General features: G+C 44.9%; 1 protein-coding gene and 1 long non-coding RNA gene across 10 annotated transcripts in view; one reads left to right on the top strand and one right to left on the bottom strand.

Moving 5' to 3' along the window:
• The window catches only part of DCTN1 (dynactin subunit 1), a 30,274-nt gene extending 15,372 nt beyond the window's left edge, over window positions 1–14,902 (bottom strand). For 4 of the 9 annotated variants that reach the window (XM_060309927.1, XM_060309928.2, XM_060309932.2 and 1 more), the window contains exons 1-5: window positions 3,536–3,849; window positions 1,622–1,867; window positions 1,274–1,352; window positions 1,040–1,074; window positions 313–333 (exon numbers count right to left, since the gene is read on the bottom strand). In XM_060309927.1, coding sequence (XP_060165910.1) covers window positions 313–333; window positions 1,040–1,074; window positions 1,274–1,352; window positions 1,622–1,867; window positions 3,536–3,568 — 414 coding nt within the window. In that variant the 5' untranslated portion in view covers window positions 3,569–3,849. Of the gene's footprint in view, window positions 1–312; window positions 334–1,039; window positions 1,075–1,273; window positions 1,353–1,621; window positions 1,868–3,535; window positions 3,851–14,691 lie in introns of those variants that run through there. The other 5 variants (XM_060309931.1, XM_030877624.2, XM_030877625.3 and 2 more) reach the window with 3 other exon arrangements.
• On the top strand, window positions 8,829–23,205 carry LOC132598282 (uncharacterized). Its single transcript, XR_009566302.1, has 3 exons — window positions 8,829–9,074; window positions 14,366–14,506; window positions 15,729–23,205. It is a non-coding gene; the product is annotated as an uncharacterized lncRNA (long non-coding RNA).
• The last annotated feature ends 1,645 nt before the right edge of the window (window positions 23,206–24,850 follow it).

Genomic DNA, 24,850 nt, shown 5'->3' with positions numbered 1-24,850 from the left:
CCACTGTAACCCAGTAAATGCTCTATTCCATGCTGCTACTGTTTACAGTCAAATGCTTGGAGTCTCTGACTAGACGTCCTTAGGCGATGGGCAGGAATGTGGGAAGGGGTGAGGATCATCCCTAATGAGTACTACCTGAGCCTGATGTCCTTGCACCCCTCAAAGGAACTCTGAAAGCCAAGGCTGCCATTTCCTCTGGCCATCCCAGCCCCAAGGTCACACACACATGCATGCAGCCCAAGGACATGCAGGACAGCTGGGGAGGGGGCTCATGGCCCTCACCCACCCAGGCACAAATAGTAAACACACCACCTTCTTAGGCTTCAGGCCCCGCTGCATGAGGAGTAGGAAAGGGCAGAGTTAGAGAATAGGCTTAAACATCACACTGTGCTAGCTGGCCAGATATCTTGGGTGTAGGTATTAAGACCAACTCAGGCATAGCCAGGTATGGGGGGAGCCAGGTCACTGTCAAATCCAGGGTAAGTGAGGTGAGGGCTCCCTTAAGGATCAGCTTCCAGGAGGTCCACACCCTGACCCAGAGGAGCTGGAGAGTCTGGAGCCCCACCTCACACATCCTGCACAGAGCAGCGGAGAGAGGCTCCAGCAGGCCCTCTGCATACAGCCTGAAACAGGTGGCAGAGGGTCCACCTCCTCTCCATTCACTTGTGAAAAAGAAAGCACCTTCTTTCTCCAGTTCTTACCTTACCCCTACCCTACACCCATCAGATGCTGGCAGCCTTGGATACCAAAAGGTAGGAAGTTGGCAACAACACTACTGGGGTCAGACCTGTCCTCCCTTTCACCCCCAGCCTCTGTTCCAATTGATCCAGAACTTCTGGGTCTTAATAGCTTTTTCCCTGATACCACCCTTACACCTAAAGCAGCAACTCATACCCAGAAAGCTTCCTTCTCAGAGAGGATGGAGACTGGAGGCTAACTCAATTTACTCATCTATTGCTTCTACCTGCCTGGTATTGAGTCTCCCTCCTCTCTTTCTCCTTTCCCTCTACTACTCCCACCCCCACCCGTAACCACTTACCAGTTTGCTGGTCTTTGCATTTGAGTCAGTTCCCTCTGTAGAATGCAAACAGAAACAAAGTGTGTGTTTGTGTAGAGGGGTAGAGGCAGATAACGTCATGGCAGGTTAGGCAAGATATAACAAGGGAATATGGTGGTGATGGAAACTCTCAGGATCCACTGTGGCCCCGTGTTCTGGGGAGAAGTCCTGGGGACTCCTGGATGTGAGGAGGCAACTTAAGTGGGTGGCTGTTACCTCTTCTGAGGACCTTTGAGGCAGAAGAATCAGGTGTCTCTGGGGAAGTAGTATCTGCTCCATCTTCAAATACCTGGATCTGAGGACACAGAATAGACTCTATATAGCTAGATCAAGGCTGGATGTAATATGGGCCCTTCCCCAGGCCTTAAGCAAACCTGGGGTACAGGGCAGCTTCCTTAAGGATAGCTCTTAATCTTCCCTCCCCCATTACCTCCCACTCTACCAACCAGAGACTTATGCTCATGCCCAGGAAAAGGGAGCACCAACACACCAGCCGCACATGCAACAGAGCATGTACACGTACACACACACACACACACACACACACACACAGGAGGTGAGTACCTGGGATTGGCGCACAAAGATGCCATGCCCTTCGTCACAAGTGAAGTACTTCCTGCCTTGGACAGTTCCATCATTCTTGCCTTTTGCTTCATCCAGGATCACACCTACCCATTTGCCAGTGGCAAATAGTGTGGCTCCAACATAGGCCACAGTGCCACGGTAGCCTTTTCCAATCACCTCCACGCGGGAGCCCACTCGCAGAGGCCGGGCACTTGCCTCCGCACTCATTCTGCTGCCGCTGGGAGTCTGAAAGACACATGCAAACATACACAGTTAAAAGCCTCAGGTCAACGGTGTCATCCTAATATATAAGAAAGGCCCCAATCAGGATCCTGGCCTGAAAAGGGATCAAAAGTCACTTCCCTGAACCCCATTCTCAAGGTAAAGTGTCCCCACCACCACCACCAAATTCCCTTTTGAAAATATGTCAGTGCTGTGTTCTAAAACTTCTCAAAACGCCTCTGGAATCTGCCAGAATTTGTAAGAGATTATATTTAAATTTAATAAATCAGAATTCATTGCTAGATCTGTGAATGTCACCCCACATGGCTGCTTTCTCAAGGAGCACTGCCCCCTAGGAGGGGAATGAAGCTCAAACAAATAACTCAGTTTAGACCAGGCTCCCCACAACCCAGGGCCTGACTCAAAAGCCTGAGCTGGGAAGGCAGGTGAGTCAGTGAGCGACCCCACTAACCCTGTTCCCTCCCTACTGCTGCCTGTCCTCCCTGAGGGCACACAACTGTGCCTCCTTCCAGCCCTTAAGTCACTACCACTCCTTCCTGACCTGACTTCCCCGCCCCCACCAGCACACTCCTAGATGCCTCACCAAGCCCGTCCAACAATTTACTCCCTTCTTCCTGGCCTGAGTCCTGTTCTATCAACTCTCTACCCACAAGTTCTGGAGATCCTTCACTCATGCGATGTCACTATAAAAAGAAAAAGAAAGGCCAGGTAAATCGGGTACCTCAGATCTGTCCTGCATCTGTCCCCCAGACTCTGCCCAGTGGTTCAAATGGATGGCTTATCACCCTATCCATGGTGATAATAGACAAGGCAAGGGAATAGACTAAACATTGTCCTTGGGAAGCTCTCATCTTCTGACATACCCATGATGACAGGACAACATGAAATGAGGTTCCAAATAGGCCCACGGCTTAGAAGAAAATCACACCTAAGCCATTTTTAGCAATAGCAGCTCTATGAACCAGGGGCCTTGCAACAAACAGAGAAGGAAGCATGAAGAAGTGACAGCATGGCCTTGAAGACTCCACAGGGCCCCCTTCTGATGCCCCCTCTTGGCTTCATAAGAGAGCTCTGCCAGAGCCAGTGACTCCCTAACTCTCTTCCCCAAAGAGCTCATCCAAGAAGGTGAGGATACCGTTCCCTGGGGCTCCGAGAGGCCAAATCGTACCTGGGACAGCCGAGTGGCTCTCACGGACCTGACAATAAAAGGAACTGACAGTAACATCAGGGCTGGCCCCAAACTCAGAGACGCTCTCCAACCTCCTAACCCTAATAAGCCTCTCAGAATCAGGTGGACACAAGAGTGGCTACAGATTCAATCTCAGTCAGAAGAGCAAGAAAGCGAGTGACAAACAACAAAGCAGCTCTAAAGAAAGACTTCACTGAAAGACCATTCCAACCCACCAACCCCATTTGTAATCCCCAAGATAGTCTGGCCCCCTCAGGAACCTCTGGCCTGAGGTCCACTTGGAGTCAAAGGTCAGGCCTCACCAGTACCCAGAGAGGGCCCAACTCTGGGAAGGGAAGCCTGTGCAGTCCCACACGGTCAGGGCCGCGAGTGGCCCCAGCCTAGCTACCGCCTGTCTCCCCACCCCCCACAGCAATGTCCACAGCCACCCAAGGCCTTCTCCAGAAGCCCTCCCGTGGCCATCCCAGATCAGGACCACTTACCCGACTGTACACGTGCCTCTTGCTCTGGGCCATGTTGCTCACCCGGCCTCTACCCCCTCCCCCAGCTGGCCAAAGACAGAAAGAAAAGGCAGAAACCTAGGCAGGAGGGTCAGGGCTCCAGGCCCTCATGGACAAACACAGAAGCCAGCCAGCCTGGCCCTCCCTAGTCCATGGACCTCCCTGGGTGGCCTACTGGGGTAGGGGTAGGGACAGAGATGGGGGCTGAGGAGCAAGTCCCCTCTGCTGCTGGAGGATTCCTGAACCCAGAGACACCGAATCCTGCTTGCCAGCTGATGAGTCTCACTCTGCGCTAGTGCTGCTCTAGACTTGTCAGGAATCGAGCTAGCCTCTGGGTCCTAGTGCCCCCTTGCTTCACATGGGCCAGTCAAGAGGGACAGAGTATAAGGGACTAGGCCCACGCCAAAGACCCTCAACACTCACCTCTAAGTACACTGTCCTACGGCTGGGAGCACAGCCCTGCTGATCCTCCTAATCTGCACCCCCTCACCGTCACTGCCACCCTTCCCACCCCCAGGATGTGAGGCCTCAGCAGACCCACAAGCATCAAGTGACACATTCACACAGCCAAAATTAGGGTCTCTCGCCCCCCTTTCTGGTGCTCTTCCTCCTCCCTCCCCTTTCTAAACTCTGGAGTCACGTCCAAACCCACGTGATTAGGGTCTGAATTTCAATCTCACCCTGGGCCGGAGCAGCCAGGCCCCCTGCCCAATACACAGCAAAGGAAGGGCAGCAATGGAGGCAACTTCTCACACACACACACACACACACACACACACACACACACACACAAAGCAAAGCAAAGCAAAGCAAAGCAAAGCAAAGCAAAGCAAGTCAAGTACCCCAGCTCCCTCAACACTGGCAAAGGTTGCCACGGTCATTCTTCCTCCCTTCTAGTCGTTATAAAGGGCCAGGCTCTGAACCCTAAGAGTATCAGGTTCAAACAGATAGTAAGGATGGTGGTCAGAAACAGAGAGTCCCACTTGCCCCCTACAAGTGGGGGCAGTGCCCAGTCCACCTCAGCCACCTGTCCCCTGTACTCTTGGCCTTGCCTCCTAGGCATCTCCTTAAGAGAAACAATGAGATGGTTTGTTTTCTATTTTTCACAAAATTTCTTTAATAACCATATTACTTTTATAATTTAAAACGTTTAATAAGATTATACATTCTAGTGAGAGGTCTCAAGAGGGCTATGTAACCACTTCATTCATTTATCCATCTAATGGGCTAGAAACCAACAGTCCCCGCCCCTAAGTAGCTAACAAGGTTGCCCTGGGGTCTGATCTATGGCTCTACCAGCTACAGTGTGAATGTAGATTCCCTGGGCCGAGGGATACCTGTCTTGTCGGCACTGGGCTTCACTGGCTGAACAGGGTCTTCCTCCATTCCACCCTCTTTCTAAGGCAGGCCAGATAGCCTAATAGGAGAATGATAGCCAACAGCCAGATATATGGCCCCCAAACATCTCTCCACATCTCCAATCCTGGCCAGACCCCCTAGGAAACCATTTCTCTCCTCCCCTGCAAAATCTCCATGTTGCCCCCTCCTTTCCCTATTCACCATTACACAGGTGGGCAGGGCCATGCAGCTCCTTGCAGCCTGGACTTCTGCATGTTCAGAACACTTTACAGTCTACAGAACACCTTAAAAAACAATTGTATAGTACCATGGTTAAGAATACCGGTTCTAGACTCAGGCTGCTTACATTCAATCCCTGGCTTCACCACTTGGTAGCTACGTAAACTTGGTCCCGTTACTTAACATCTCTGTGCCTCAACTTCCTCATCTATCAATTGGGAACAAAGAACATCTCTGAGAGCTGTTGTGAGGATTAGCTGAGATAATCCATGTAAAACACTTAGGACATTGCCTGGTATTTAGTAAGCACTCAACAAAGGTAGCTAATAACTTAGTTATCATAATATTTGGACATCAAAATAACCCCATAAGAGGCAAGCCAGGAACAATGCTGACAAGAAAACAGGGCTTAGAGAACTGAGCAACTTCCCTGAAGTCACACAGAAGACAAGGAGTGGAGCCATAACTGGAACCAAAGCCTGAACCAGAACCCTCTGCACTTTTTACTCTCCTCATTGATACCACACATATTTCTAGGCTTCCAAAGCTGTGCTCTTCCTCTGGACCACACTACCTTCAAAGATTCAAAAGAGCGCACATCCAAGAACATCACAGCTCACTAGCCACACAAGTGTATATAGTCACCTAACTTCTTAGATGCTGTTTCTTCTATAAAATGGGACTATCACCTGCCATATCTACATTACTGCTCAAATAAGATAAAGCACATAAAAGTGCTCTGTAAAAAAATGCAGAAGCTGTATAGGTATTAAAATAAAATGTCTAGATGATAAATATTATAAGGAATTACAGAGAGGAAAAAGGTAAGCTAAAAAGAAAAGGGATACTTGATTATCCCTTGAATCATGAGGTTTTTGTTTAGATATGTGGAGAGGAAAAGCCTGCAAACATTGTAATCTGTGAGTACAGTATGAGTAGACACAGAAATAATTTTGCTTGACTGGGGAAAGTTAAAGATGACTAGCTTGGCTGAATCAGTGAATTTTGATGAGTTCTCCTATCAAACTATAAGCCTTTTACAGCAGACTCCTCAATTTTTCCTCTTTATGATCCCGTCACTCTTAGCTCATGAAGTCAAATATTTATTGAATGAATTAACACTGATATTGAGATGTATTAGAAAGTAAATATGGATAGTCAGGGAATTTAACATCACGTAGAGATAGATGAATTGGATCCGATAACAACAGGAAGCCAGTCTCTTCCTGAGCAGGAGACTGGCATAATGAAAACTATTTTAGGAAGATCAGACAGGTGGCAGAGAGCAGAATGGAGTGGAGGCAAGAGCAACTTGATAAAGACAGGGAAAAGAGCAAGGAGGCTATGGCAGTAATGAGCAAGGGGTGAGGAGGTCTGAGCCAGGCTCATGAGAGAAAAAGAGAGGGAAGAGGAAATGGACCGATTCAGAGACAGTACAAAAAAGCCCCGAGAAGGCCCTATGATAGATCAGACATGGGGAAAGAAGCAGCAGGCCTGTATGGGCTGTGGAGATGGACAGACCTGGGTACAGCTTTGGTTCTCTTATTTCCTCATGTGTATGACTCTGGGTAAGATATTTTCAGAGCCCTGGTTACCTCAACTAAAAAAAGGGGGAAATAATACCTACCTCACAGGGATGTTGTGAGGATTAAATAAGACTGAAGTAGAGCATTCAGTACAGTGCTGAGCACAGAATGCGTGTTCAACAAATTGTAGATATTGTCTTCATCATTACCGAGAGGGTACATCAATGACAACTGCACATGGTAGGAACTCAAACCTTGCATGAATAAATGGATGGATGAATGAATGCATGGATAAGTAAAGGAATGAATAAACTTGGGAGTTTTCAAGCAGGAATAATGGGAGAGTGATGATTGATAACAATAGAACTGGGACAGGAAACTGAACATGTTAAGAGAGAGAAAATAAGTCATAGGGCCTTCTCAGAGGCAAATTTAACTGTGACCACTAACACGTGTATTTCACGATCTCCTTCCAAAACGAACCTGTGATGCAGACAACACGGATTCCACTATTTCCATTCTACAGGTGACAGAATTGAGTCTCAGAAGTCAAACAACTCACCTAAGTCTCATAGCCAGCAGGGCACATGTGAGTAGGAAGGGGGGCACATTTGACTAGCTGTACAGGTAGGTGATCCTTCAACAGCACCATTGGGCCCCACCCCATGTCACACAGGACAACTCTGAGTTACATGCTACCTCAGCCAGAAGACAGATACTCCCTGGATTTCTAATCCATTTTCCTCCCCAATGATATTAAATACTAATAAAAACTCTACGAAAATGGAAATAGAGGAGGGAAAGAAATCTGTTTCTGATAGATTACCAGTGGTCTTGGAGAACATTTCAGAAATGACAGGAAAAGAAGTGGATTATTAGGAATTAAGGAGGAACCAGTAAGGAGGAAAAGCCTCTTTGGCACCCAGCCTGCACCATTTCTACCTTGCTTTTACTGGTACCCCAGCATCCTTTATGCCCCTGACCTCCTCTTGTCTCACCTTACCAAACCTTGATCCTGGGCTAACCCAACTGTTTGCTTTCTCTGATCCCACCTGTAGAGGTCTGAAATCCAGGCAGTCTGACAGCAGGGTCCACACACTTGAACTGAACTGCATTAGGCACGGGGTATTTTGATTTGGTTGCAAAGAGATAAAATGAAACATAAAGGTAATCAGCAAGATACAGATTTTCTTAAAACTAGGGTGAAGTTGTACATCTCTAAAAGCACTAGTAGGAGTGGGATATGTGTGGATATAAGTCCCTCAGGAGTCAGGAAAGGAGAGGGGAATAGAAGCTCAGGTACTGGAAGCTTGGAAGGCCAGATTCCAGATATGCACAGGAACCCCGAAAGAAGATAAACAGAGCTTTTTATTCCTAGGTCCTACTCCAGTATCTGCCTTGCAGATCTCACACAGATAGGACCTAGACCCTAAATAGACTTTTTTTTTTACCTCTCCAGCTCTTCATTATCCCCAGAAATTTCTGTAGCCCACTCTCAAACTGAATACAGGTCTACCCCCTCCCAGGATCTCCTCCTCCCCTAGGAATACCCAGTGACTACCAGGCCCACCTCCAAAGGGCCCAGACCTCCAAGAGCCAGGAAGGAAAGCTACACAATATGCCTCACTTATCCTCAATGAAGGCACTTCTGCAGGAAGGCAACAAGCACTTGAGTGCAGCCTGGTACTCAAGAATTGCAAGCCGGGACTTCCCTGGTGGCGCAGTGGTTAAGAATCCACCTGCCAACGCAGGGGACACGGGTTTGATCCCTGGTCTGGGAAGATCCCACATGCTGTGGAGCAACTAAGCCCGTTGCCACAATGACTGAAGCCTGCACGCCTAGAGCCTGTGCTCCTCAGCAAGAGAAGCCACCGCAATGAGAAGCCCGCACAACGGAACAGGAGCCCCCACTCGCTGCAACTAGAGAAAGCCCACGGGCAGCAACAAAGACCCAAAGCAGCCAATAAATAAATAAATAAATAAATAAATAAATGTTCTTTGAAAAGAAAAAGAACTGCAACCCTCCCAGAGCTAGCAGCAGTCCTACTTAATAGCCTACTCGAAGTTCCTGCTGCTTTCTCCCCATGATCAACCAGCAAGTCCCTGGCACTAGGACCCTGCAGACAGGGAACCCTGAGCCTGCGCTCTAAAGAGAGAGATGCACCATTTCACAACTTCAGCAAAAGCCAAAGCAGCCAACAAAGCCACAGCCACCTCGGCTGTGCTGGGCTCTGCCATTTGGGCAGCTCACCGGCCACTCCCCAGAAGCAGAGCATTCTGTCCTTTCTCTTTTTAAATCCACGTCATCATCTGATCATAATGGGAATCAATCTCAAGTCACCACGCAAAGGCGTATCCATGGCAACATCAAGAGGAAGGACACAGAAATGATGCTCCAGTGGCTGCAGCAGGAAAAGGTAAGTCCATTTCTCTTCCACCCATGCCATCTCATCATTCTCCCCTTTCACTCAAGTCAGGTGTGCACCTTACCTACAAATTCTATCTATCCCACCAATGGGGAAAACAAAGGTGAGTGTTAATAATCTATGCTATTATGTAAGGTCATAGGTCTGCCTAGTCCCATAACTGGCAGCAAAAATTCTTTTTCTGGCTGACTGAGACAAGATCTCTTTTCTTATTCACCATCTCAATTGACATGGTCTCAGCCTGCAGTACCTAACAAATCATCATCAGTCACTTGTCTTTCCAGTCAGGTTGCTGGGAAATCACACAAGGATTTCAGAATTCTGTATGTAGTTGTAAAAATACAGCAGCAACACTGACTCTACCACCCTGCTCACCCAAGCCACTACCATACCCACAGACTGGCCCTCCTTAGCAGCCCTAAACTCCAGCCCCTCAAGGACCAGAAACTGGGAGTTGGGATGAAATTTCTGCCTTTCTCTGATGCCTCAAGGAAGGAATGCCATTTCTGCAGAGGTAAGAGAGTCATCAGACATAAGTTCTACTAAGTGTAAGTAACACTCCATGCCTCAATTTCTCCTTCTGTAAAACATAAATACTAACAATACCTTTCTAACAGAGTTGTTGTCAGAATCACGTGAGAATGCCTGAAAAGCACTAAGAAGAGTGTCTGGTATGAAGCACTCAATAAAAGTCAGCCATAATTATTATGAAGAAGAGGAAAGAGAGGCCTACAGTGCAGGATTCAAGTTCGGAGGGTACTCAATGTTCTTGCAGCATATCTCAACTCTGCTCTCTTTCCCTTTCCTCTCTGGACAGTTTCAAGTTTCCCTTACCACTATCAAGTCCCTGTTCCTATCCGAGCCCACACCAGGACCCCCACCCCTCAGCAGATAACCTTGCTGAGAAAGGAAATTGAACCTATTAGATAAGAATTCCTTTGCAAATTTAGGTGTATCCATCATTGCCTCTTTCTTCCTACATTCTTTTCCTTTCTTCTGTCATTCCTCTTCAAAAGAAATGATGTCTCCTTTTCAGAGACAACCCTCCACCCTCCTCTGCAATCTTCATTTCCTTTGTGCCTTCAAATGCAACCTCTCTATACTGGCTCCTACACATCATCGGATAACCCATGCTCAAGACTTCTATTCTAGGAAAATCTGTCTCTAGTCTCTGCTACTCCTCCACAAGCTGCCACCATCTTCCTTCCTTCCTTCCTTCCCAAACTACTCAAAGTGAGTACATCCTCCCTATCCTCACTTTGCATCCACTCTTCAATCCACCTGGCTCCCATCCAGCTGCTCACACTAAAAAAATAAAAGAGCCCTGGTGACCACAATCTCCTAACTGCCCAAATCTCAAAGTACATTTTCCAAGCTCATCCTACTTGACCTCGCTGTAGCAACAGAGGCTGCTGATTCTCTTCCTGCAACTTTTTCCTCTGTAGCTCCCTGGACAACATTCTCTCTCACCTTGCCCACCAATCCCTGTCGTCTCCTCTGTTATCTTCAGTCTTCTATAAGCATGGCTAGGCTCATCCATTCCAACTGCATCAACTACCACTTACATCTACCACCCCTAGACACACACTCTCTTCTGAACTCCAGACCCACATTTCCACCTATCTAAGCGCCACAGACGCCCAAATTCAACACGACCCAAAACACACGGAAGCTTCCCCCAGCAAATGTTCCTCGTCTATACTCCCCCTTTACTACTGGTACCACCATCAATCCAAAATAGAAAACTGAGTCATCCTCAACAACTCCCTCTCTCTTGTTCTCAACAACCAATTAATTAGTCATTACGTCAGGTGAACTCTGTCTCAACAACCTCCAATATATCCCCTCCTTCCCATCCCCACTAATACTTAATTCAGCTTGAAGCCAAGCCCAGGTTACTACAAGAGTCTCCTGATGTCCTGGATCCAGATTCTCCCCTTTCAGTCTATTTCCACAATTAGCTTTCCAAAATATAACCACATCACCTCCCTGCCTAAAAACCTCCAATGGCTTTCCTCCCACAAAATTGAACCTTAGAACAAAACTACAGGCCATTAAAAACCTGGCCTCATTATGAATCTAATCTCATCAATCACCTCTCCTTTGATCCCAAAGTTCTCTTAGATTCCAGCCACTTGGATCTATCTATCTTATGCCTCTGCAAATGTTGCAAACGTCACCAAGTCTCTCTCTTCATCTTCAAGACTCAACTTACTTATCACCTCTTTCCTGAATATTCCCCTGATGTCTCCATGTGGAGCTAGTCATTCCCTCCTCTGCCCAACACTTTGGAAATATTTCTATTACAAGATCCCATTTTACTTACAATATCGTCTCCCTTATCCCATCGTGAATTCCTCCAGGGCACAGAATTTTTATTCATCTCAGTATCCTAAGCACTGAACACAGAAGACACTCAATGTTGAATAGAAGCCTATACCAACACCAGGCTCTAGGGATATAAATTGGTTCTGACAGGTTTCCCAGAGACACCATGGGGGAAGTACAACAGTCAGGCGCACATACACCCCAAGAGATGTAGCTCTTTACTCACCAGATAGGAGCCTAAGAAACTAAAAGTGCAGGGACAGCTCCAGGTCCTATGGAATTTGGTAGTGACAAAAAATCACAACCTCATATGCTTCCAGGGTAAAAGGATGAGAGAGAGAGAGAGAGAGAGAAGAGAGGCAGGGTCGGGGGGACACCTCTAGGCTCTAGGGGAAGTGCAGATCTTTTGGGAAAATAGCTTTAGCATGGCTTCAGAGTGGCAAGGGTCCAGTCTCTGCTTCAGTGAAACCCTCAGTGGATATGTGGGAGCTTGGGGAGGTCAGACTGGATAGCCAATTTGTCCATCAGCCAAGTACAACTAATATTAGCTGGAAGTTCAAAACAAAAATTATATAAAACAAAATTCAGAGACTCCAGGATGGCAAGGACCCTAAGATAGATTTGAATCAGTCAATTGCTCAGCATTTACCTCAGAGGACACTGAGGATCCAGTTCTCAATTCCCTTGGTATGGGACAGCTAACCCAAGGCCCACACACCACCCAGTACCAATAGACAGGCTAAACAACCTAGGAATCCTCTACCACAATCCCTCCCGACCTATAACTCCAAACAGCCACTAACAATGATAGATCCGAGCAAGTACAACCTATGGCAGTTGTCGATCATGTATTATGATTTTCCCAACTATTTTGACTCCTCCCTAACAACTTCTTTTCCTTTGTAACCTCATGTGCATTCAGGCCCAACTTATCAATTCTTCCTCAGTATTGCCTCCTGCATTCTTCCTTTCTCTTTCATTACCACTGTCATCACTTTGGTCTGCCATGTAACAGCTTTGAGAATTAAGGCAAATCATTTACTCTCTTTGGTGCCTCATCTATAAAACTGGGTAACAGCTGCTCTGCCTACCTCACAGGAAAGGTTGTCTGTGAAAGGTTCTGTAATCTGTAAAATGTTATACATAAATAGAAGGCATTACTATTATCAACCTAAGCCCTCTTTACTGATATGTGAAGCATATCTGGCTCCCTGCCTCTCTCCTTCTCCATTTCCAACCACATTATACACCACAGTAAGACAACTACACACTCTAAAACATTGCTTTGCCCAAAATCTTTCACTGACACACCATTTCTTACTTGAATCAAAAAATTCTGGATCTGACGTACGCAGTGTCATCTCTGGACCACTGTCAGCTGCTTAGGATGCTCTCCCTAGTTTTGCAAGCCCCACCCATCCTTCAAAGTCCAGCTACAGCCCCACTACACTCCACACAGAAGGACTAAATTTATGAGACAGAAATTTGAAACAATGTCATGGAAGAATAAAGGATAATTCAGTTTGGGGAAAACTTGGTAGAAACACTGTCATCTCACACTTCAAGAGTCTTTTTTTTTTTTTTTTTTTCTTCCACCATGCCACGCAGCTTGTGGGATCTTAGTTCCCTGACCCGGGATTGAACCCAGGGCCTGGCAGTGAAAGCACCAAGTCCTAACCACTGGACTGCCAGGGAATTTCCAAGAGTCATCTTTTAAGGAGGGATTATACTTTTTTTCTGTTTGATTCTAAGAGATAACCTAGGACCAACAGGATGGAAGTTATAGAGATGTATTTTAGCAATATGAAAAACTTCCTTATTGAGCTATCCCACGATGAAATGGGATGCCTTACATGCAGTAAATTCCCCATTACTAGAAATGTTCAAGCCCAAACTGGCCACAGGGCAAGGATATTTTAGATGTAATTCAATTATCACAAGGGTAACTGGACTAGAATCACAACATTTTAGGTCTGAAGGAAACCTGAGAGATCTTCTAGTCCAGTCTCCTATTTTATAGGTCTGGACAGGGTAAGTGATCATTCAAGGCAGCACAGCTTGCTCTGGAGAGCAGGGAACAGAACACGGTCTCTTTCAATCCAGTGAAAACCCTTTTGCTACTCGAAGTGTGTGTGGTCCATGGACTGGCAGCATCAGCATCACCCGGGAACTTGTTAAAAATACAGAACTAACCAAAATCTGTACTTGAACAGATTTTGTGTATGCAGCATTAAAGTTCAAAAAGCACTGAGCTACACTGCCCCTTCCAAACCTTGAGTTTCTAATTCTGGAACTCCATTTCCCAAACTGTTTCATATGTTAAACAGAGGTAACACCCAAGAAAAACAGTATTTTCCGTTCAAATCTGGGGAACTCTCCATACTATAGTTCCAGTAGGAAATTCGTGATAAAAATATCAGTAGCATACTGAAAGTTCCAAAATATTCTGTAGTAGAGAAAACTTTAACCATGAAGTTTCTGAACATATTGGAGCACCAAATGTCTTTGAAAAAAAAGTTATCCTTAACTACTATCGCTAACATCCCCGGGCCTTGGGCTTCGCCCATACATTAGCTAAAGAACTTCAATCTCCACCTCATAGCTCCTTGACTCTCAGTACATTAAGCATACTGGATTAGTAAGTGGTCAAGACGGGCTTGCTGCTCTCCACACTGTAATAAGTAAGGGTAAGTTTCTAAATCACCGCCTCTTTTTTTTTTTTTCTTTTTTTCACCGCCTCTTAAAAATACCGGAGTTCGTCACCTGTGTGATTTAGCTGTGGGGATGCGCTAAGATGACTGCTCAAGGGTGAGCCTGCCAGTTAAGGCGGACGCCAGGAATTGGAGACTGACACACCAAACGCATATCCAGGCCCCCCACCTTGAGTCCGCTTTGTTTTTTGTTTGTTTGCTTGTTTTTCTGTTTGACACAACTTCTAACCGTGTGCCCCACAGGAAACCTGTAGCTTGGACTGGGTTCAGGGGTGCCTTGGATGCTCCCAGGAAAAGAGGGGAACCCTTGCAGTTCCGGAGGAATTCGGAGACGCAATCACTCGACCCCGGGAGCACACCACACTGGCAGGCTGAAGAGCTCAGGTGGGTCGGACCAGCCCAGACGCAGGGGGCGCCCACCCCCGCCGCGGCCCACCCCTGCCGACCCCCGCCCCGCACACCCGGCTCCCGGCCGCGCCCTAGGCGAGCGCCGAGTCCCCAGAGCACAGCCAGGAGCCTCGCGAACACGGTGGGGGAGGAGGCAGTTTCCAGGGTCGCCGCCTCCGTACCTGTCCTGTCAGGGGCTCCGCGCCCGGCTCCGGGCCCCACCGAAGACCGACGCCCAAGCCCTAGCGGGGGCCCGCCCCGCCCTCATGGGCTGCCCGCCGTGCCGCCCGACCCCTGTAGGCCAGTCCCAGGCCCTCTAGCCGCTGAGGCCCCGAGGCGCTCTGGGTCGGGGGAACACGCTACTCTTCCCCGAAGACCAGCCCGGGTTAAATACTGCGCGCTGAGCGCGGCCGAGAAGACTTCGATCAGGCACAAAGCTGGACACCTGGAGCGAAATAAGCGCGTGCGCACTGTACACGGGAAGCCGATTAGGACCACAGGAGAGAGGCGAGCGGTGGCCAGCGACCTCTGCAGGCAGAGGGTAGACAGCCCAGAGAGGAGCCTGAGGATTCCTTTGCGTTAAGCAAAGGGCTCCCCCAGAGGGTGGCTACGCTTCTGAGTGCTAAGCTGTTAATTAAAACAATACTAGTAAACCATCCTTCGTCAGGTAGCTTAAGGAAAAAAATTAAAATTTGCTGCTATTCAGTATTATCCATCATATGGGGATTCAGGCATTCTCATGCCCTTATGCAAATTTACGTAATGGACTTTGGCATTTTTTAATTAAAAAAAAAGAAAACATGGGTGGCAGAAGTGGCAGCGGCTGAAGTAGGAGATAGATGGGCCCCTGGGCTGGATAGCTGGTGCTTATCAAATGGAGCAAAACTGAAGTTTATCCTCAGCCAGACAAGAATGCAAGGCCCATTTCCCTTCCTTCATTGATGTGGAGGGAATGAACTAGCAGTGGGGTATTTGTTGCAGTAAAAATAGAAATGAGACTTTTCTTTTTGGATAAACAAGGAAAATAAGTAAACAATGAACAGGTTGGGGAAACAGCATAACCAGGCCTGAAAGTGTTAAGCAATCTTGGTTATTCTTTAGCTGTTACTACTCATAAACACGTGTAGCTAGACTTGTCCTTAGCAAAGCCAATTACTCTCTGACCCCCATATGAATTACCCTTTGCACCTGGCATTTCTTCTCCTACACACCCTTGCAGCACTCTTCATTTCCGAAAGAAGGTCACAGCTGATAACTTCAGGGACACCAGATCCGGTTGCTCAGCTGCCTGATGCCAGCTTTGGCCATAAATTTGCAGAAGAAAAGAAATGCAAGACCTTAATTACTTTGAGCCTTATCACCTACCCCAGACCACGAGCCCCAAGCTATAAAAACCTTTCCCAGTGGCGGGGCCGGGGCACAGTTCTTGAGACTCTAGCCTGCTGTGTTCCCCCTTTTGCCTAGCAAAGAATAAAGCTACTTTTTCTCCTTCAAAACTCCGTCTCCGTATTTCTTTTTGGCATTGGTGCACAGAAAGCCAAGATTTTGGCATCACTGCCAGGCAACCCAGCTTCGTGAAGATTCGCGGCATGCTGTGGCCCGCAGGCACCCAGCACGCGCCCGCTCCGCTGCCATGGTGTCCAAGAGGAAGGTCAGCTCTGCCGAGTGGCGGAGAAGGAGGAGCCCAAGAGGAGACCAGCGATGCTGTTGGCTAAAACAGCTTCTGCAAAAGTGGAAATGAAGCCAAAAAGGTGGAAGGAAAGGATAAATCTTCAGGCAAAAATGTGCAAACAAAGGGGAAAAGGGAGCAAAGGGAAAACAGGCTGAAGTGGCTCACCAAGAGACTAAAGAAGACTTACCTGCAGAAAACGGAGAAAATAAAAATGAGGAGAGGCCAGCCTCTGATGAAGCAGGAAAGAAAGAAGCCAAGTCTGATTAATATCAAACACCCGGTCCTATCAGTGGTCCCTGTCTCCCTTCTTGTACAATCCAGAGGAATATTTTTACCAACTATTGTGTAAATGCAAGTTTTTTAGTAGCTCTAGAAACATTTTTAAAAAGGAGGGAATCCCACTTCATCTCATTTTTTAAGTGTGTGACAGGGAAGAGCTAAATCGGACTCCACATTGGATCTGTTTCTTTGACTTTAACCTTTGATTTTCGTTGCTTTTGTTATTATAATCATGCATAATGACCTCCCTCAGGAAACCCTGCCCACCTGTGAATGGCTGCAAGAAAAAAGAAACTAACACATCACCTCACTGAGGCTGGTCATTCCAGGAGATGTTTTGCAAGACTAATGGCCCTTTTACTTTACTTCCTCACCGCCTCTCCCTCTCTGATTCTATAAAAGAAACTGGCATCCAGACCCAGATAAGATGGTTTATCGGAGACACTAGTCTGCCATCTTCCCGGTCTGCCGGCTTTCCGAATAAAGTCGTATTCCTTACCTCAACACCTCGTCTTCGATTCATTGGCCTGTCGTGCGGAGAGCAGAGTGAGCTTGGACTCGGCAACAAATTTAGCGAGCCAACCAGGAGACTTGCTCCTGTCTAGCCAGCCCCAGTCAGGGAATATTGAGGCAAGGCCCTAGCAGCTGCCAGGACCATTTGTCCGGAGGATCTTCCCTTCAAAATTCCCTGAAGCGGCACTGGTTATCCCAGCACTTGGCAATTGAAGCAAGGAACCGACAAACTTCAATTTGGTGCTACGAGGCAATGGACTCGATTCGATTTGCAGGATAAGTCGCTCTGGCGTGCACGCCAGGAACATATTCCCCCCTCAATCTGGGCTTTTCCTTTACAGGACAAGCCAATCTGGTTGAGGTACCCTGCTGGAGGGGGGAATTGTTGTTGGACTCTGCCCGATTCTGGGAACTGGTTCCCTGGGAACTAGTTCATTGGTTTTGTAGGGTAAGTCTACCCGATCTGGGAACTAGTTCGTTGGTTTTGTCTTGGTTTTGTGTGCATCGATGCTAGAATTTGTGCGTTTTGTGTTGGAATTTGTTGGCGTCTTCTGTGTCTTGGTGTCATCAAACTTTTAAAAGTGGAAAATACTCCATCTATCCTAAAGGAGAGCCCTTTGGGGAATATATTATATAAATGGGCAAAACATAGCCGTGAGCCTATGACTAAGAAAGACATGATGTACTATTGTAATAGGGTGTGGACCCAATATATCTTAGGATCAGAAGAACGATGGCCCCTGAATGGCTCACTCAATTATTATACAATCTCGCTGTTAGAAATGTTCTGCAAAAGAGCAGGGAAAAGAGATGAGATTCCATATGTAGGAGCATTTATGCTATTGCATCAGGAGGAAAAGGAGTCAGAGGGCTGCCACCTTATGGTGCAGCAGTCTGAAAGAAAACCCAAGGGAAAACCTGTTCTACAAGGGAAGAGAAAAAAATGAGAGTGGGGACATGTTATTTCAAAACTTAAACCCCTGTCCAGGCTATCCAGCTCCCCCAGTGGCCAAGCAGGATGAACCAGCAGTTGTTCCAACTGCCCCCCCACCATGCCACCAGCATATTCACTGCCTCCTGTTTCCCCTACCCAAGGGGATCAAACAGAAGTTTCTATGGTAACACCCGGGACACAGGAACCTGGTTTAGTATCACCATCTAAGACCCGACAGGGCACCCAATTTGGACTGGGAGCCACTTCTGCAGCAGGGCAATTTCCCTTGTCCCAATATCTTGTAAGAGGCCAGGACACTCCCTTGGACTTGAGGCTTGCAATTCTGATTTCCCCACAGGAGCCCCGGGTAACATTGACAGTGGGGACAAGTTGATAGATTTTCTAATAAATATGGGTGATCTTAAGAGGCTTGTAAATATTAAACAAAGGGGAAACAAAGTCAACCTAGGAGAAACTTGCCTGTATCTTGCCTATATACAAGTGTCCTATCTGGTTTTCTCAAAAACCCTTATTATCTCTGCCATCTTTTTAAAATGCAAATTTTGAAAAAGAGGGTACAGTAATTTAGAACTTGACTTGTTTTCCATAAATATTAGTAGAAAGGGTTTAGCCAGCTAGACAAGTGAGCTTGATTCGTTCCACCTGCCAGAAACCCAACTTTAATGCAACCTCTTTTGTAAACCGATGAGTTTTACATTGCTGTACCTGACTCAGGGCTGAACTTTTGAAATGAGAACTATGATGTCTCTCTGTTTGTTTGTGTGTTTGTATGTGTTTTTGTCTTTGGATAACATTGCTGAGGTTAATCTGTAAATGAGCCCTATTTAATTGGCTTAAAGAAAAGTAAGTGCTTACAAACCAAACAATTCTGAATACAAGAGAAATTAAGCTAAATGAGTTTCAGGTTCACGTGAACTGGGAAATATTTAGTATGAAATTAATACCTGGTATTAATGTTTAAGTTTGTTGATCTAATTAATACAGACATGTCTTTAGAGCCATCAGCATTATATATAGTACTTTCACTGCACCTAGGTTTAATAAAAGTTAAATGAAATCTTGTTACATCTGTTGCAAATTTGTCAGCAAGAAAAATAACTTGATATGATGAAATTAAAGTAAATATAAATGAAATAAGATCTTTTAGGTAAGCTATAAGAATAATTATGTCTTAAAAATCATCTAAAATAGTTTCTCCAGATTTTGGTAACTATTACTTGCCTCTTGGTTGTCATTGGAAATTAAGGTTTTTAAGAGTCGGGGACTCTAATTTAAATATATAATTAAAGCTACTGAAAATAATAAAACATTTCAAAATGGTAGAATGTGTGTTTTCAGTTAAGAAGGTATGAGGAATGGAATTACATTTTACTGAGAAAGTTTTATACGGCCAGGATTAACTAAATTTCGATTGAAGTTACCTAAGTAAGTGGATTTTGTTAAGTAAGCTAATACAAGACTGGAATTTGATCTCTCTCTCTCTCTGTTAGAAGTGCTCCTTTTGATAACAGATTATATAAGTTTCTGTGCCCTTAGGTGATCCGTATTTGTTTTCTTTTAATCGTTTTGTGACTTTGGTTAAATGAATAAGTACTGTTTCTCAGTGACCTATGATCCTGTTGTGTTTTAAAACCTTTCTGATATTTTTGTGTATCTTTTTTTTTTTTTTTTTTTTGCGGTACGCGGGCCTCTCACTGTTGTGGCCTCTCCCGTTGCGGAGCGCAGGCTCAGCGGCCATGGCTCACGGGCCCAGCCGCTCCGCGGCATGTGGGATCTCCGCGGACCGGGGCACGAACCCGTGTCCCCTGCATCGGCAGGCGGACTCTCAACCACTGCACCACCAGGGAAGCCCCCTTTTTGATATTTTTAACAAACTTCCTAAATATCAAAATCTGAATAAAGCTTTTTAGCCTCCAGCTGACTCTGAGATACTTCAAAAGAACATCTCTGAGACATCTCAGAGAGAGATGTCAAACTAATTTTATTTGGTATGTTAAATTACTTCAAAAACATTGTCAAGTGATTGGAGATGAACCTTAGGTTATGGTGTATGCATAAATGTCATTTTTATAGATATTCCAAAATTTATATGGAATCCCTAATATCTGCTATGTCCTGATATGTTATCAATCATAATACTAGTTATTCTAAGATGTTATATCCAAGTTTCCTGCTAATTACATTGTACTCAAATCTTTAACCATGCTATTTTAAGTTTTGTCCTGATGCTTTTACAAAATGAAGATCTTCAAGAAGACTGATAAAAAGGAACTTTTTAAGAAATATAAGTTTCTGATAGCCTTTAGATAATATCACTGGACTGGGTAACATATGACAAAACTAATGGGAAACCTGATTATTTCATCCAGATCAATGGGAATTAATTACATGAGACTGAAAACATGGCAGATATGATTTATGACTTTGGGAAATATACTGACTTTAATCTTTGTTTTTCAGAAAAACCTTTTCTCTTATGCGATGACCTACAACAGGTTGATAAAGTATGCCTTTGTAAACAAAGACGAAACATTTATCTTTTTCTCTCTACCTGATCCTGCCAGAATTTTTTGTCTCCAGCAGGCTGTCCTGTGGACTTGATATTATGTTAATCATTGTTTGAATTTCTTCTTTATTTCCAAATTGTTTGTGCTTTGTGTCTCCCTGCAGCACTATGTCTTTGTCATTGCTACTAGCTGCATTACTTATATCCTATTTTATAAGATTGTTGTCTCTTGCAGTACCCAGTGTGTAACCAGGCCTCAAAACAAAACTTCTATGGCTAAACATCTTAAGAAAATAAATCACTTTTATAACATAAAATAATTGTAATAATATGATTCTAGGTATGGGAAGAAGCAACAAGGGAAAATGTCTCCTGGATCATAATTAGAGGATCCAGAGAATCTTTAATTATCAATAGGGCCTAATCCAAAAATTAGCACCTGGAGTGGCATATCAAGAATCTTTGCCTGACCTGGGATGAGCCTCCCAGCACCGTGGGACAAAATTTGATCGTGAAATGTCTCCCAAATATTGGTCAGATTCCCTACCAAGAGGAGAGGATCAGTCATCGGCGATTGCAGCCCTCCAACTTGAGCTGGTGAACGCTGAGGAAACTCAGGAAGAAGAATACCTGCCATCTAGCAGCCATCAGACTGCAGCCACTCCCTATGGTGAGCCCTGAGGACACTCAGGATGTGAAAATACAGGATATAGGCTAAGATAGGTGTGGTGCATATCAAAGAAATGATTTCAGTGAGCCCAGACTCTTGCATCTTCCCATACATAGGAAAAACGCTAAATTCCTTAACTGGTTATTTGGGGAAAGGTGAGGGGAAAATGGAATTTGAAATGTACCAAAATCGAAGGTATGTCCCAGTTCACTTTATTTATTTATTTATGGCTGGGTTGAGTCTTCGTTGCTGTGCTCGGGCTTTCTCTAGTTGTGGTGGGTGGGGGCTACACTTTGTTGCGGTGCGCGGGCTTCTCATTGCGGTGGCTTCTCTTGTTGCGGAGCACAGGCTCTAGGCGTGTGGGCTTCAGTAGTTGCAGCGCGTGGGCTCAGTAGTTGTGGCTCGCGGGCTCTAGAGCACAGGCTGAGTAGTTGTGGCGCACGGGCTTAGTTGCTCCGCGGCATGTGGGATCCTCCCAGACCAGGGCTCGAACCTCTGTCCCCTGCATTGGCAGGAGGATTCTTAACCACTGCGCCAGCAGGGAAGCCCATACACCTGAAACATTTTAAATCAACTGTACTTCTATTGAAGTTTAAAAACAATGAAGGTACAATAAAGACATTTCAAACAACACTGAAGAAGTTTGCTATCACTAAATCCTGTATTAGTAGTCTACTGCTGCATAACAAATTATTACAAACTCATTGGCTTAAAAGAAAACATGTATTATCTCACAGTTTCTAATGAGTCTGGGTACAGGTTAGCTTGGTCCTCTGCTCAGGATCTCACCAGGCCGAAATCAAGGTGTCATCCAGGTCTGCAATCTCATCTGAGCTCCAGGTCCTCTTCTAAGCTCACTGGTTATTGGCAAAATTCAGCTCCTTGCAACCGTAGAACCGAAGACTCAACTACTAGAGTCCACGTGGCCTTCTCCACAATGTGGCAGTTTGCTTCTTCATGATAAACAGGAGAATCTCTCTGACTTCTATCTGAACCCTTTTAAAGGGCTCACCTGATTAGGCCAGATCCACCCAAAATAACCTCCCCTTTGATTATCTCAAAGCCAATTGGTTACTTGAGTCTTTAACTCACCAACCTATCTAAAATATCAAACTGGGCCCCTCATCATGGCACTCCTTTCCTTTCGTGCTTCACTTGTGTCCATAGCATCATATGAGTGCTATGTAATTTTATCATATATTTTTATTATCTCCCTTACTCCACTAGAATATACACTTCTTGAATTCATGAATGTTTATCTGTTCTACTCATTACTGTAGAACAATGCCTGGATCAGTTGATACTCCATTAATTTATTCATTTAAAAATTAAGTTCATTAAATTTAAGATCATTTAATGAATAAATTAATGAATGACACAGACCATGGAAAGCTTTGAGGAACTCAAATGTAGAAAGATGTGAAGAAAAGTATGGTAGACGAATAAATATTGTTCAGTCACACGCACACAAAGCCAAATGGTTATAGACTTTAATTACATCAGCAAATCCCATTAACCCAATATATAACATAATCACAGAAGTAAAATTCTATCATGTTCATGAGATCTGCTCACACCCAGGGGGAAGAGATTATAGAGAATGTGTACACAAGTGGGTAGGGATCTTGGGAGCCATCTTAGAATTCTGTCTACCGCAAATCCTCATGAAAGGAACTTCTAAAGGATGTACTTCAGGGTAGAAGGAAAATAATCCCAGATGGAAGATCTGAGACACAAGAAGGAAGAGTGAGCAAAGAAAATACTAAACGTATGGGTAAATCCATACAAATATCAACTATTTAAAATAACAAAATATCTGATTTGTGAAATTAATGAAATAACAATATAATTAAAATATTGGGTTACAAAAGCATATGAATTCAAAGAGAATGATTAATGTTAAAGAACTCTAAGCTCTATGTATTGTTTGAAAGAAGAATAAAGATATTGATTAAAGTTGTTAAATAAATATGCAGGGACTACCCTGGTGGTCCAGTTGTTAAGACCCCAGGCTCCCACATGTGGCACGGCCAATAAAATAAAATAAAATAAATAAATATGCAGGTTAAGGGACTTCCCTGGTAGTCCAGTGGTTAAGAATCCGCTTTCCAATGCAGGAGACACAGGTTCGATCCCTGGTTGGGGAACTAAGATCCCGCATGCCACAGGGCAACTAAGCCCGCACGCTGCAACCACAGAGTCTGTGCTCTACAACTAGAGAAGCCCATGTGCTGCAACAAAAACCCCGCACAGCCAAAAAAAAAAAAAAAAAAAAAATGCAGGTTAAAATTTTTAGAACAGAAGTAGATTGTATATTAGAGAGGGAGTTTAAAAATGGAAAAATCGGGACTTCCCTGTGTCCAGTGGTTAAGACTCCATGCTTCCACTGTAGGGGCTGCAGGTTTGATTCCTGGTTGGAGAAGTAAGATCCTGTGCACAGCGCAGCCAAAAAAAAGGAAAAATCATCCCACTGCACTCTAAGATGCTCCCAACCAACCTTCTCTCCTTTATTCAGGGTCAGACTTGTATCACAGTCTGGTGGATCTCCCTGCCTCTTCCCCACTTTCTCTCACAGCCATTTGCCCTAGCAAGTTTCTTGTACCTTTAATCCTCAATTAATTGGCATCTGTTTCTCGTATAATGTCCCTAGACTAACACAAATTCCCAATTTGTTTTATAAAATGAATCTATCCATGACAGCAAAACCAGACAATAGCAATATAAGTAAGGAAAAGTACAGTACAGGCCAATCTCATTTATGAATAAACAGTTCCAAGCAAAAACATGAGTATACTAAATTTAGCCACGTATACAAAATTAACACTCTGACAAAGTTGGTTTAAATGCAAGTTTGGTTTAATACTAGAAAATCAATTAAGGTCTAAGAAAAGAAATAAAATTTATAATAGTTGAAAGAGAAGAAATAAATATTATTCCCAGATGGTATGATTTTCTATGTGGAAAAACCAAAAGTCTACAGATAACTTGTCAGAATTAGATAACTTAATAAAGTTGCTTGATGTATGATTAACATACAAATTTTAAAATACCATTTGCAATAGCATAAAAAGTAAGGTATCTGGAATTAAATATAATAAAACTTGTGCAAGATCTTTATGGATAAAATTATTCAAAATTTTATAAAGATATTAAGAAGATTTAAATAGACAAAAGTACACTTTGCTCATGTTTAGAACTCATTATCGTGAAGACTTCAATCCTCCCAAGTAGATGTAGTGCAATCCCAACAAGGTTTGTGTATGTGAAAGTTGAAAAGCTGATTCCAAACTTTATGTAGATTTAAAAGAAGCAATGCACTCTCACTCTCAGAATTCACTGACCTTATTGCATGACTCAGCACCCAGGAGCAGCTGGTTGACAGAAAGGTGGAATGGTTACCAGCTGGGAGACAACACCCTATGAAGTTGGGATGCTCTCCTACAGGATGTGGCATATGCCTTAATCCAGAGGACACTATGTGGTACTGTCTCCCCCAAGGCCAGGAAACAAGAGGCACAGGTAGAAGTTTCCCCTCTTACTGGTACATCTAATACCCGCCAAAAGGAGTCTTACTCCCCATTACCACAACATGGGACTCGGTAGGTTTGGAGATCCTAGTGCCCAAGACATGAACACTTCTATCAAAGTACTAGTAGTAAAGTAGAAGCTGAAACTGTCCCCTGGCTGATCTGAGCTCTCACGCCCCTGAACCAACAGGAAGAGCAAGTGGTCACTATACTGGACAA

This window comes from Globicephala melas, chromosome 12, assembly GCF_963455315.2.
Source record: "Globicephala melas chromosome 12, mGloMel1.2, whole genome shotgun sequence".
Taxonomy (NCBI): Eukaryota; Metazoa; Chordata; class Mammalia; order Artiodactyla; family Delphinidae; genus Globicephala; species Globicephala melas.
This window is presented reverse-complemented; position numbering and strand designations above follow the sequence as displayed.